Source organism: Coturnix japonica, chromosome 26 (genome assembly GCF_001577835.2).
Source record: "Coturnix japonica isolate 7356 chromosome 26, Coturnix japonica 2.1, whole genome shotgun sequence".
NCBI classification, from domain to species: Eukaryota; Metazoa; Chordata; class Aves; order Galliformes; family Phasianidae; genus Coturnix; species Coturnix japonica.
Window position 1 is genome coordinate 1,506,596 of NC_029541.1, and position 12,056 is coordinate 1,518,651.

The 12,056-nt window shown below is 64.4% G+C and overlaps 3 protein-coding genes across 5 annotated transcripts; 1 reads left to right on the forward strand and 2 right to left on the reverse strand.

Moving 5' to 3' along the window:
- The first annotated feature begins 515 nt into the window (after nt 1-515).
- Nucleotides 516-2,538, forward strand: LOC107324751 (myb-related transcription factor, partner of profilin-like). Its single transcript, XM_015885077.2, has 2 exons — nt 516-999; nt 1,838-2,538. The coding sequence occupies exons 1-2, from the start codon at nt 558-560 to the stop codon at nt 2,341-2,343; spliced, it is 948 nt and encodes a 315-aa protein (XP_015740563.2). The 5' UTR covers nt 516-557; the 3' UTR covers nt 2,344-2,538.
- Nucleotides 2,539-2,858: 320 nt separating this feature from the next.
- SHISA4 (shisa family member 4) lies at nt 2,859-6,275 on the reverse strand. The gene is made up of 5 exons (XM_015885078.2): nt 6,061-6,275; nt 5,059-5,230; nt 3,867-4,000; nt 3,436-3,615; nt 2,859-3,357 (listed from the first exon to the last, which is right to left on the reverse strand). Exons 1-5 carry the CDS (start codon nt 6,125-6,127, stop codon nt 3,311-3,313), a joined length of 600 nt encoding a protein of 199 aa, XP_015740564.1. The 5' UTR covers nt 6,128-6,275; the 3' UTR covers nt 2,859-3,310.
- A 395-nt stretch (nt 6,276-6,670) lies between these two features.
- Nucleotides 6,671-11,482, reverse strand: INAVA (innate immunity activator). Of its 3 annotated transcripts, XM_015885093.2 has the most exons (9): nt 11,272-11,482; nt 10,718-10,781; nt 10,188-10,300; nt 9,987-10,106; nt 9,596-9,809; nt 9,007-9,060; nt 8,549-8,939; nt 7,578-8,154; nt 6,671-7,006 (listed from the first exon to the last, which is right to left on the reverse strand). In XM_015885093.2, exons 2-9 carry the CDS (start codon nt 10,770-10,772, stop codon nt 6,914-6,916), a joined length of 1,617 nt encoding a protein of 538 aa, XP_015740579.1. In that variant the 5' UTR covers nt 10,773-10,781; nt 11,272-11,482; the 3' UTR covers nt 6,671-6,913. The 3 variants fall into 3 exon arrangements, with proteins under 3 accessions (XP_015740579.1, XP_032305200.1, XP_015740577.2); XM_032449309.1 differs by lacking the exon at nt 9,007-9,060; XM_015885091.2 differs by lacking the exon at nt 11,272-11,482 and having other exon boundaries at nt 10,718-10,957.
- Nucleotides 11,483-12,056: the final 574 nt, after the last annotated feature.

Sequence of the window (12,056 nt, forward strand, 5' to 3'; positions counted from 1 at the left end):
GCAGGGGGACAGCCACCCCCTGGCCAGCACACCATGGGGACAGGGCTGGGTGGTGGCGTGGGAGGGGGCACTGGAGTGCTGCAAAATGGGGATATAACCACCAGGCACCATGGAGCCAACGCAGTCACCCCAGAGCGGGCACTTTGGGACACCCCACAGGGCACTGTGGGTCCAGCTGGGCACCCCACAGCTAAACACAACGGTGCCATCCCAATCTGTGCACCCCGACCCGGGTACCGGGGGCCCAAATGTGAGCAGCAAATACCCCTCGGGGCTGCACGTTGCGGCCGCCAGGGGGCGCCACACGGTGCGGGGCAGAACCGGGCGGGCAGGGCGCGGTACCGGCGGATCCCAACAGGGGCGGTAGTGCTCTCGGTGCCGCCGCCCGCCCCGCCTCGTCGCGCTGCCCCCCCCCGGTCCGCTCCCGCGGCGGCGGCCGCTCGGTGCGGCGGCGGCGGCGGCGGCGCAGACAAAGAGGCGGCGGTGCCGGGGCGGGGGGTGGGAGGGGGGGGCGATGGGCGGCGGGGCGGCGGCGGCATGAAGGGGCGGCGGGCAGCATGGCGGCGGCGGGCGGCGCGGCACGGCGGGGGCTGCTGAAGAGGAAGCCCAACTTCACGCTGCAGGAGATCGAGATCCTGATGAGCGAAGTGCTCCGGTACGAACCGCTGCTCTTCGGAGCCGCCGCCAGCACCGTGAACGCCTACGAGAAGCAAAAGATCTGGTGGCGCATCACCAATAAGATCAACGCCGCCGGCCGCAATCAACGCGACATCGGAGAGGTGAAGAACCGCTGGAGGGGGCTGCGCCGCCGGGCCAACGATAAGATCACCCGGCACCGGCAGGAGCGGCAGGGACCGGCACCGCGACCCAACGCGAACCGGCACCACGGAGCCGCCGGAACCGGCACCGCGGAGCTCGGCCCAGGACCCGCGCCCGTATGGGGACAGCGCGGCGGAGAAGCGGCACCGCTGCTCGGCGGGGAACGGGCGGCACCGCGCGGTGCGTGCGGGAACGGAGCGGGATGGGATGGGATGGGATGGGATGGGATGGGATGGGATGGTGATGGGATGGGATGGGATGGGATGGGATGGGATGAGGAGATGGATGGATGGGGATGGCGTATGTGATGGATGGATTGGATGATGGAATGGGATGGGATGGGATGGGATGGGATGGGATGGGATGGGATGGGATGGGATGGATGGGATGGGTGGGATGGGATGGTGATGGGGTGATGGGGGAGAAGGGGTGTGGGGCGGGGAGGTGGGGCAGTGGGGAGCTGGGGTGGGGTTGGTCTGGATGGGGATATGGATATAGGGGGACGAGGATATGGGATAGGGGGTTGGGGACCAGGACCGAGGTGGGGATATGGGGGAGTGGGATGGACACATAAGGACCGTGAGAGGGAGATGGGATAAGAAACGAACCTGGACAGGGATTGGACTGTGGAGATCAAGATAGGGACATGGGTGTGGGGACACAGGGATGGGGATGTGGCAGGACGTGGTCCAGGGCAGGGATATAGTGCAGTCAAAAAGGGACACGGGAGACCGGGACAGGGATGGGGATATGGGAAGTATCTGAGAATGGGCAAGAGACATTGGAGTACCGGGATGGGGACGCAGGTAGAGGGATGAGGGACGTTGGTGGGGGTGGATGGAGTTCACAGGGCCCACAGAGAGTGCACAGAGATGCACGGGGACACGGGACAGGAGTGCTCCGGGATTGGGTGTGCCCAGGGCGCAGCCCTTCCTGCCCCAAATCCCAGCGCTGGGGGCTCCCGAGGAGGGGGTTGGGGGTGAGTGACAACGAGGTGACAGCGCTGCGTCCTGTGCAGGTTTGAAGGAGGAGGCGGTGAAAGAGGAACCGGTGGAGGTGAAGACGGAGCCCTTCCATGACCCCACGGATGGCGGCAGCGTCCCGGCACGACGGCAGCCCCGCAGCAGCACCCACACACCCGGCGAGGGCTGGAGCCCCCCGCAGCCCCCACAGCCCGACCTGGGGATACAACCAGAACCTCCGGGCTGCGATTTCCCCAGCAGCGTCATCTTCGAGCCGGACACCGAACAGTTCAGTGACTGCAGCGAAACGGGGGGGACCCCCGGCACGACGGACGGGACCCCGGAAAGAAGCTCCCGGTTCAGCCCGGCCGAACTGCGCCTCATCCGCTGCAACGAGCGGCTGGTGCAGGAGATGCGAGCGTTCCGCAGGGAGTGCGCCGAGAGCCGCCGGGAGATGGCAGCGGTGCTGCGCAGCATCGCTCAGGCGTTGGGCGGCCTCAGTGCCAGCCTGGCCCAGATCCGCGAGCGCTACCTCGGGGGGCACGCAGCCCCACAGCCCTGAGCCCCCCAACCCCCACATCCGCTCGCTCCTCCCGCCCCCATTTCGTGGTTTCGACTCCCACTTCAATAAAACTCAGCGCTGGCCCCTCGGTTTCCCCCTCCCCAGGATCGCTGCGGATGGTTGAGGGGCTTTTTTTGTATAGGAAAGAGAGGGTGGTGCTGAGACCCCAGAGCAGCAAAAACCCCATAGAGCTCCGTGCAGTGCATCAGCGTTGTGGGTCCCATTCAGGCTGCTGGGATGTGGTAGTCCCAAATTTAGACCCCCCTCCCCCCCGGTGCCCCTGCATGGTGTGAATCACTCCGAAAATAGACAGTGAATCACAGCCCACAGCGGATGGGGGGGAGACACATCCCGGCCCCCGCGGCGCAGAGCGGTGGGGAAATCACTGTGCTGCACTCAGGGCTGTGGGTTGGGAGCTTCTGAACCCCAAATGCCACCATAGTCCGGGTTCACACCCCGGTTCTGTGTCGGTTTGGAGGGGGAGGGGGGGGGAGTTGAAAGGAAATGGAGTTGCATGGTTTTCGGAAAGGAAATGATTGGTTTTCGGATACAGAAATGTTCAGAGGGAGGAGGAGGAGGAACGAGACCCCGTTGAAATCTGTGTCGTCCCTCCCCCCACACACAACACCACGCCGGGGGGGACACGCAGTTTAATGCTGCCCATTTGGACCACGGTGCCCCCCCCGGTGCCGGAGGGCAGGGGGACCCCGGCCTCGCTGCCCTCACCCTCATGCATAACCCCCCCCGTGAGCACCCACAATGGGCCCAGTGTGTGGGGTGGGGACAAAAGGCACTCTGTGCTGCTTGTCCCCACAATGGCCGGGGGGGGGGGGGAGGATGTGGGGGGGCAGAGATTTCCATGAGCATCGCAGGGCAGAATCGAGGCCCCGAGGTGGGGAGAGCGGGTACCCCCCCCAGCTGTGTCCCCTATGGGTGTCCCCACTGGGAGAAGGGTCCCCAGGGAGGCTCAGGCACCGGGATAGCTGGGCTGTGCGGGGACGTAGGGTGGTGGTGCTGCGGAGAGAATGGGGGGGAGTCAGTGTGGGCCCCCACAGAAGGCTGTGGTGCTTTTAGGGGGGACCCAGTGCTCACCTGTGGGGTTGTAGACTGGTGGTCCTGAGGGGTACATCGGGTACTGGGCGGCAGGAGCAGTGGGTGGGTACATGGCCATGGGGGTGAAGCCGGGCTGGGGGGGCACTGGGCCAGCTTTGGGGTCCACAGGGAAAGGGGCAGGTGGGGGTGCAGGATAGCTGGCCAGTGGGATCTCAGGGCCTGCAGGAGAGAGAGCTGGGGGCTGCCACCCACTGCTGCCCTGTGCCAACCCCAAATCCCCCACCCAGCACCCCGAATCCCTCTTTCTGTACTCCACCCCCCACCCCTTGCACCCCAAATCCATCCTTCTGTATCCCAAATCCCACCCTGCGCCCCCAATCCCCACCCTACATCCCCGCAGACCCCCCCACCCTACACCCAAATCCCTCACCCCACACCCTCACAGCCCCCCATGCCCCCCCAGCTCCTACCTTGCAGGGGGGTGCGGAGATGCTGCCGCCGTTGGTACAGATAACAGCAGGAGCACATGAAGCAGCAGACGATGGTGGTGACGATGGCGATGAAGAGCACCACGGCCGAGGCAATGCCCGCGATGGTCTTAGGGCTGAGGGACAGCACTCTGATCCCACAGCCCAAAAGCAAAGCACCCAGCAGTGGTGCTCAGCACCCAGAGCCAGCACCCAACACCCATTCTCAGCACCTGGATCCCAGTGCTCAGCAGTGACGCCCAGCACCCAGATCCTTGTGCCCCATCAATGATGGAGCACCCAACAGCAACTGATGCCCAACACCCAGCACCCAGCGCTGATTCTCAGCACCCAGATCCCAGCACCCAGCAGTGACTCCCAGCACCCAACAGTGATAGATGCCCAGCACCCAGCACTGACACCCAGCACCCAGATCCTAGTGCCCATCAATGCTGCCCAGCACCCAGCAATGACACCCAGCACCCTCCAGTGACTGATGCCCAGCACCCAGCAGTGATTGATGCCCATCACCCAGCACCAAGCAGTGACTGATTGATGCCCAGCACCCAGCAGTGATTGATGCCCATTACCCAGCAGTGATTGATGCCCATTACCCAGCAGTGATCGATGCCCATCACCCAGCAGTGACTCCCAGCACCCAGCAGTGAGTCCCAGCACCCAGCAGTGACTGATGACCATCACCCAGCACCAAGCAGTGACTGATTGATGCCCAGCACCCAGCAATGACTCCCAGTACCCAGCAGTGATTGACACCCAGCACCAGCAGTGACTGATGCCATCACCCAGCACCCAGCAGTGAGTCCCAGCACCAAGCAGTGACTGATTGATGCCCAGCACCCAGCAATGACACCCAGCACCCAGCAGTGATTGACACCCAGCTCCCAGCTCCCAGCACCCAGCAGTGATGCCCAGCAACCAGCAGTGATGCCCAGCACCCAACACCCAGCAGTGATTGATGCCCAGCACCTAGCAGTGACCCCCAGCACTCAGCACTGATGCCCAGCACCCAGCAGTGACTGATGACCATCACCCAGCACCCAGCAGTGACTGATGCCCAGCACCCAGCAGTGACCCCCAGCACCCAGCAGTGACTGATGCCCATCACCCAGCACCCAGCAGTGACTCCCAGCACCCAGCAGTGAGTCCCAGCCCCCTCAGCGTGCAGCCCCAGCACCTGAAGGCGAGGCAGTGGCGCTGCTGGCGCTCAGTGAGGAGGCGCAGTGGGTCATAGCAGCAATACCGCTGGTGACACGAGCCGCAGCAGAACGACAGCGCCTCGCAGTCGAAGCCGGGGTGCCACGAGCCGTTCTTGTCCACGTACCACAGACAGTCCTCGCCCCCCGCCACTGGGGACCGCCTTTATCACCTCGGTGTCACCATCCCGGTGCCACCAGCAGCAGCCCACGGCTGCAGCCCCGAGTGGGGACCCTGTGCGTGTCACTGCGCCCCGTGCCCCGCTCCATGCCGTCCCCACAGCCCTGCCAGGCCACTGTGCCCCCCTCCACTCCGCCCCCATGTCCCCATATCCCGCTCCATGCCGTCCCGATGTCTTCATACCCCTTTGATCCCACCCTCATATCCCCATACCTCACGCATCCCACCTCTCATACTTTATCCCATTCAGTCCCCACGTTCCTCTACCCTGTTCTGTCCCATTCCCATGCACCCACTCTTGCCCCACGCCCCCATACCCCCCTCCACCCCTCCCGGCTCCATCCCACCCCACACCCTCACACCCCTATTCCCATCCGCCCTCCCAATCCCCAGCTCTATCCCATTCCCACGTCCCCACACCCCTTTAATCCGTCCCCACGCCCCCACGCCGCGCTCCATCCCACCCCCACGTTCCCTCCCATACACCTCCTCATCCCAGCCCCCTCCACGACATCCCCACGTCCCATCCCCGTCCCCTCCCCATCCCACCCCCTCGTTCCCCGTCCCGGCTCCCCCCCACACCCCGCTCTATTTCTGTCTCCTCCGCCCTCACTCCCGGAATAGCCCCACAACGGCGCCCCGGGGACTGCGGGGTCACAGCAGCGGACGGCGGCTCCGCACCGCGCACAGCTCCGCACCGCCGCGCTCAGCGGGGCTATAAACCGAGCTTCGAGCACGGCCCGTCCGCGGAGCAGCCCCGGGGTTACAGCGGAGCCGGGATCACCGCGTCCCCTTCACTCACCCAGCGAAGCGGCCACGGTCATCAGCACGGTGCCGGCCAGCTGCCAGCGGCTGCCGGCGGGACCCATCGTGGGGGGGGCGAGGGGGTCCCGTTGCTCGCCCCGCTCGGTGCCGGTGGCGGTGCCGGTTCGGTGCAGGCCCGCAGTGACGCCGCAGCCGGTGGAGCTCGGCCGCCGCCCGGTGCCCCCCCGCGGCACAACCTCCCGCCGCACGCAGCGGCCCCAGCCCGCCCCCACCGGGCGGAGCGCCCCGGCACGGCCCCGCTGCCCGCAGCCCCGCGCTGCCCTCGCCCTGCGGTCGGCCCCTCCTGCACCGCATCCCTGCCCACATCCCACCCCTATCCCCGCACCCCATCTCCGCTCCCTCCTTATCCCTCCGACCCTCATCCCTGCGCCCCATCCCATCCCCACTCCTGCTCTCCCACCCCACACCCTACCCCTGTATGGGACCGGTCCCACACCCCACTCTCTCCCCCTCCTCTGCTCCTATGCCTGCCCCATGCCCCCTCCATAGCATCAGTCTCAGCCACGCATGGCTTCGCTCCAATGCAGTTGGTGGCACCAGGGACAAGACATGAGGAGATGGCAAGGACAGAAGTGACAGCACAGAGATCCCAAATGACCACATTTATTAGGCAAAAAAAAATATGATAATCATGACACATCTGCACAGCAGACCCTGTAGGGGTCACTGGTGACGTGGGACAGTGTAAGGAGCCAGCCCTGGCCACCCCACCCCATAGCTATGCCCCCCCTCTTCCATCCCCAACCCATAGGGGTGCGTTAGGGCTGTGTCCCCACTGTCCCCATTGCCCTGGGCCAGCCAGGCCGTGCCCCGTGGGGTTGGGGGCTGCCTCACACCTGTGTGATGATCTCTCCGTTCTCAGGCACGTAGACCTGCACAGGCACGCCGGGTGGGGAGCGCCGCAGGATGCGGATCGGGGCCGCCTGAGTGGGAGATGGGACCCGTGGGTGCTGGGACCCCACCCCATACCCTGGGGACACGGCCCCATTGGGAAGTGGTGGGGGCTGTGGGGTGGCAGCAGGTCCCAACCTGCCCCACATTGGGGCCCTGGAGGTGGCTATAGGGACCCTCTGCAGAACCCCATCCTCCCCCAGAGGGCCATGTCCTGGCCCCAAAGCACCCACAAGGTGCCAGTGCTGGCAGTGGGTCCCTAACCCTGCCCTGGGGACCCCCCTGGGATGCCCTTAAAACCAGCTCCTGCCCCTGATGACCTTCTCACCTTTATCCCACAGTCCCTTGTGGGGCCCAGCACTGCCCAAGGAACCATTACTGGTCCCCAGTTCTCCCCCAGGGGCACCTCAGGACCTCATTCTCTTGGGGACCCCATGAACCCCCACCAGATCCTCCACTGGGTAACAGCCCATGTCATCCCCACACCCACAGGGCAGCACTTAGGGGGTCCCACAAAGTGACAGCCCCCCCCCACCCACCCCATCCTTTCCCATCCCCACCCCATCACCCCCACCCACATCTCTCCCCATCCTTGTGCCTTACCTGAGCCCGTGGTGGTGCCCCACGGAGGGGGGGTCCATCCTGGGGTGTCCCACAGCGGTGTCCCCGGAAAGCCCCCTGTCTGTCCAGGGAATGGGGCCGTGCTCCCCTCAACCGGGCCCTTTGGTGCCATGATTTGAGCTCCTCTGTCACTGCTGCTTTGGAGAGCCCACGGGACCCCCCCGGCACGTAGTCCTTGAGTGAGGGGGTGCGCACAATGCGGCTGTGTGAGGGCACCAGGCGTTGGTAGCGCAGCGGGGCCAGGTCCTGCTCGTAGAGGAACATGGGGGGGGCAGGGGGTGGCAGGAGCCGGGGGGCACCGCGGGGGTAGAAAGTGGGTTCAGTGCAATGTGGTGGGGCTGGGGGACGTGGGAAGGAGACGTCGGGGCTGCTGCTGCCCGGGGAGGTGGTGTGGGAGGCGCTGGAGACGTCGGAGATGCTGTCGTCGGAGCCGGAGCGTGGTGTGGGGCTGGGGGCTGGTGGGCACGAGGTGGGCACTGTCACTGTGTAGTACGTGGGGCGGCGGCGGGGAGCAGCACTGCGGCCCCTCATCTCAGCCTGCTCCCAGCGTGTGTCCACCCTGCGGGACAAAGGGTTGGATTCATCCTTCTCCCCATAGAAGTATCACCATCCTCCTCCTTGTAGGGTCATCTCCATTATGGTTGTGGAGTTATCATTAGCTCCATCTCCTCCATGGGGCTTTCTCCTTCCTCCTCTCCATGGGGTCATCTAGATGGAACAATCTCCATCCTCCTTTCAACGGGTTTCTCTCTTTCCTCATCCCACAGCTCACCTCTATCTTTGCCATGGGTTATCTCTGTCATCTTGTGGGTTATCACCTCCAACCTCCCCATGGGTTATCTCCAACCACCCTATGAGTTACCATTTCCATCTTACCCCCATCTTCCCTATGGGTTATCTCACACCTCCCCATGTGTGCCAGCATCCCACCCCTGCTCACGGCACATCCATACCTCAGGGACTGGCACTGCCCACGTCGCATTGCTGGCTCTGGGGTGCTGGGAGCACTGGATCCCATCTGTCTGCACAGCACCGCGCTCCGGACGGGGATGAAACGATACGGGGCCACATCCCCAGCCCTGCAGTCAGGGCTGATGGGGACAGCGGGGACAGAAGGTGGGGACGTGGAGCAGCACCGCGACCCACGCGTTTCCCCATCCCCAGGCTCAGCGCTGATGTTCTTGGCCTTCCCGTAGGGTCCATCGAGGCTGGTCTCCCTCCATGGGCCGGGGGGTGCAGAGGGGCAGCCCTGACCCTCACTCTGCTCTTCAGGGGCCAAGCGGGGCCACGGGCACGGGGACGGCAGGCGCTGTGGGGTGCCGGCTCCCATCGGCTGCGCCTCCTCTGTAGGACAGACAGAGCATTGGGGTGTGGAGGGGCGGGATGCGTCCCCCGTACCCGCAGCCCTTACCCTCCTCCAGCAGCGCAGCGTCCGACAGCGAGCTCTCATCCGACGCGCTGAGCTCTGCGGGGACAGCGGTGGCACAGCGATGTGCCACGGGGCACCGCGCTCCCACGGCCGCCACCCAACGCGTCCCCACTCCCTTCCCCCATCCTCCTGTCCCGACACGTTATGGGATGGCGGCGGGACCGGCTGGTCCGGCTCGGAACAGCGCTCCGGGCAGCTCCCAGCCCCACAGCCCTGCCCTGGCTCTGCCGTGGGAGCGGGGTGCATCCCACATTGGGGTGCGGATGCATTGGGGTCGTGCATTGGGGTGTATCCGTGAGGGTACAGATACAGGAGGAGAACTGGGGCAATCAGGGAGGGGGTGCATCTACCAGTGATGAAAGATTCGGTGTTCGTTCATAGGGATGAAGCTTTGGGCTGCACCCATGGCAGGGGGTGTATCGGGGTGCACTGAGGGGGGAGATCGGGGTGCACCCATGCAAAGGAGCATTTCAGGGGGCACGCAGCACTGGTGGTACAACAATACACATGCACTGGGGACCCGCAGCCATGCACATCCCTTCCCCCCCAGAATGAAGCCCCCCGTTCTCACCCTGAGCCCCCCCAGTGCCGCCAGCAGACAGGGCCCGGCGCTCGGCCAGCAGAGTGTCCTCCAGCTCCTTCAGCTTCTGCTCCTCCTTCAGTGCCGCCGTCTTCCTCCTGCGGCGCAGCTGTTTGCTGATGTTCTCCTCCCGGCACAGGCGATGTGCAGCTCTGGCGATCTGCATCTGCAGTGCCAGGTCACGCTCCAGGGCTCCCAATGGGTCCTGGGGGTGGGGAAGGGGACACTTGGCACCTACAAATCCCCCCCACCCCGAGGGCACTGTGCACCACTGGGCACTTTGCATTGTGCCCTGCGCCCTTTGCAGTGCACCTCCGTGGGGGTGGGATGGTGAGGGGTCCCCCATAACTGCCCCTCCAGTCCCCCAGAGCCCCCCACTCACCGCCCCACGCAGCACCAGGCTCTCATCCAGCTTAAAGGCTGCCCCAATCCTGCGCCGCACTTTAGGGGGCTTCTCCCCAGCCTTCAGGGGGAACTCTTGGGGCAGCGTCCCCGTCAGCTCCTGGGGATGGGTGTAGGGACACTGAGCAGTGACTGGAGGTGGAAGGGGGTTGGTGGGGTCCCCCCATGTCCCCAGACTCACCGCCTCACGCAGGCACAGCCGCCGCAGCTCCTGCACACACAGCTCCAACGCCTGCTGCTGCCTGCGCACCCGCTGTGCCAGCTCCATCAGAGGGGCTGTGGGGCTGCTGGGGCCTGGATGGATGGATGGATGGATGGATGGATGGATGGATGGATGGATGGACAGATGGAGGGGCTGAGCTGCATCTGGATCCCCCTCCCTGCCTCTCATCCCCCCCCAGTTCCCAGTTTTCCAGAGCTCCATGTTGGGATGGGTGCTGTGCTCACCCCTCTCACCCTGCACCCAGCAGTGATTTCCCAGCACTCAGGGGGGTCCTTTCACTCTGACTCAGCCCAACTCACAGTGAAACACCACTGAGTCACACTCAGACCAGGGTCCCCAGCAAACGGGGAACCCCCACATTGCCCAAGAGTAAATTCTCCCCCTCCAATAACAGTCTGTCACCCCCTCCATGGCTCTAAATGCACCCCAGGAGGGGACACCCATCTCACCCTGGGGTGCAAAGCCCCTTTATGTCCCCCATTGCTCACCCGAGTGCAGCATGATCCCGCTGTCGGAGTCTCCTGCTTCCTCCCTGCCCTCCATGCTGGGTACCTGCAGGAAGCAAGGTGAGGCCGTGTTTGCTTTGTGTTTGCTTTGCCTTCTCGTAGGTCCTACGATAAACAAAGGTGTGCAAACACGTGCCTGACGGCCCAGGCTGCCGGGCTGAGCCCCATCCCAGGGGCAAAGGTGGTGGGGGTGCGGGGCCGGTTTCGCTGCCTGCCTCTCCCAGTTTTTATTCCTTTCCTGTCTGGGCCACAGGCGTTTTCCTGGGGTGGGGGTAGGAAATGTGACCGTATCCCCCATGCCTGGCATTCCCATTCCTTGGGGCCCGATGGGTGGGATGGGATCAGCCATAGGGTTGCATTGCTTTTACCCCCCCTCCACCCCCCCCGGCTCATGCTATGCCTCAGTTTCTCAAGCAGGAAGGTGAGCACACAGGGAAACTGAGGCAGGGAAGGGGCTACCAGCGCTGGTTATGGGGCAGCAGAAGGGCTGGGACCCCCATGGGCACTGGGATTGGTGGGGTTGGGTGCTGCCTTACCTGGGGCCGTCAGCACGGTGCTCACTGCTGCTCTGCTGCACCCGGGATGCAGGGACGTGTTTTGACTTGAGAGCAATGGGGAGGAGCAGGTGAGCAACGCAGCCCCCGCCGCCCGCAGGGCCTGCATGGCAAGGCACAGCTCGGCACGGCGTGGCGGGGAGGAGCATGGCACAACATGGCACAACATGGCACAGCATGGCACAACATGGCATAACATGGCATAACATGGCACAGCATGGCACAACATGGCATAGCATGGCACAGCATGGCACAGCATGGCATAGCATGGCATAGCATGGCACAGCATGGCACAGCATGGCACAGCATGGCATGGCACGGTGCAAAATGGCATGGCATGGTGTGGGATGGCACGGTCTGACACAGCATGGCCGCAGCCCGTTGGCACTGTCCCTGTTGTGGCCATGGCCCCAGGCTGGGGGGTCTGTTGTGGGGGAATAGGAATCCATCTCAGCCTCAAAGCACCGCTGTGCCTTCCTGCATAGGGGCCCCTCATATCCCCATCCCTGTGCTCCATCCTCTCTCCCAGTTCTGCTCCCTCCCAGACCTCCATATTGTTGGAGGAAGGACTGACCCTCATCCTCCTCCAGGGACAGACATGGGGATGGGAAGGGAGGAGGAAAGGGAAAAGGAAAGAGAAAGGGTGAGGAGCAGAGAAGGCAGCGCTGTGTTGTGCCATACTATGGACGGAGGAATGGAGGGATGGATGGAGGGATGGATGGATGGAGGGATGGAGGGATGGGTGGAGGGATGGAGGGATGGATGGA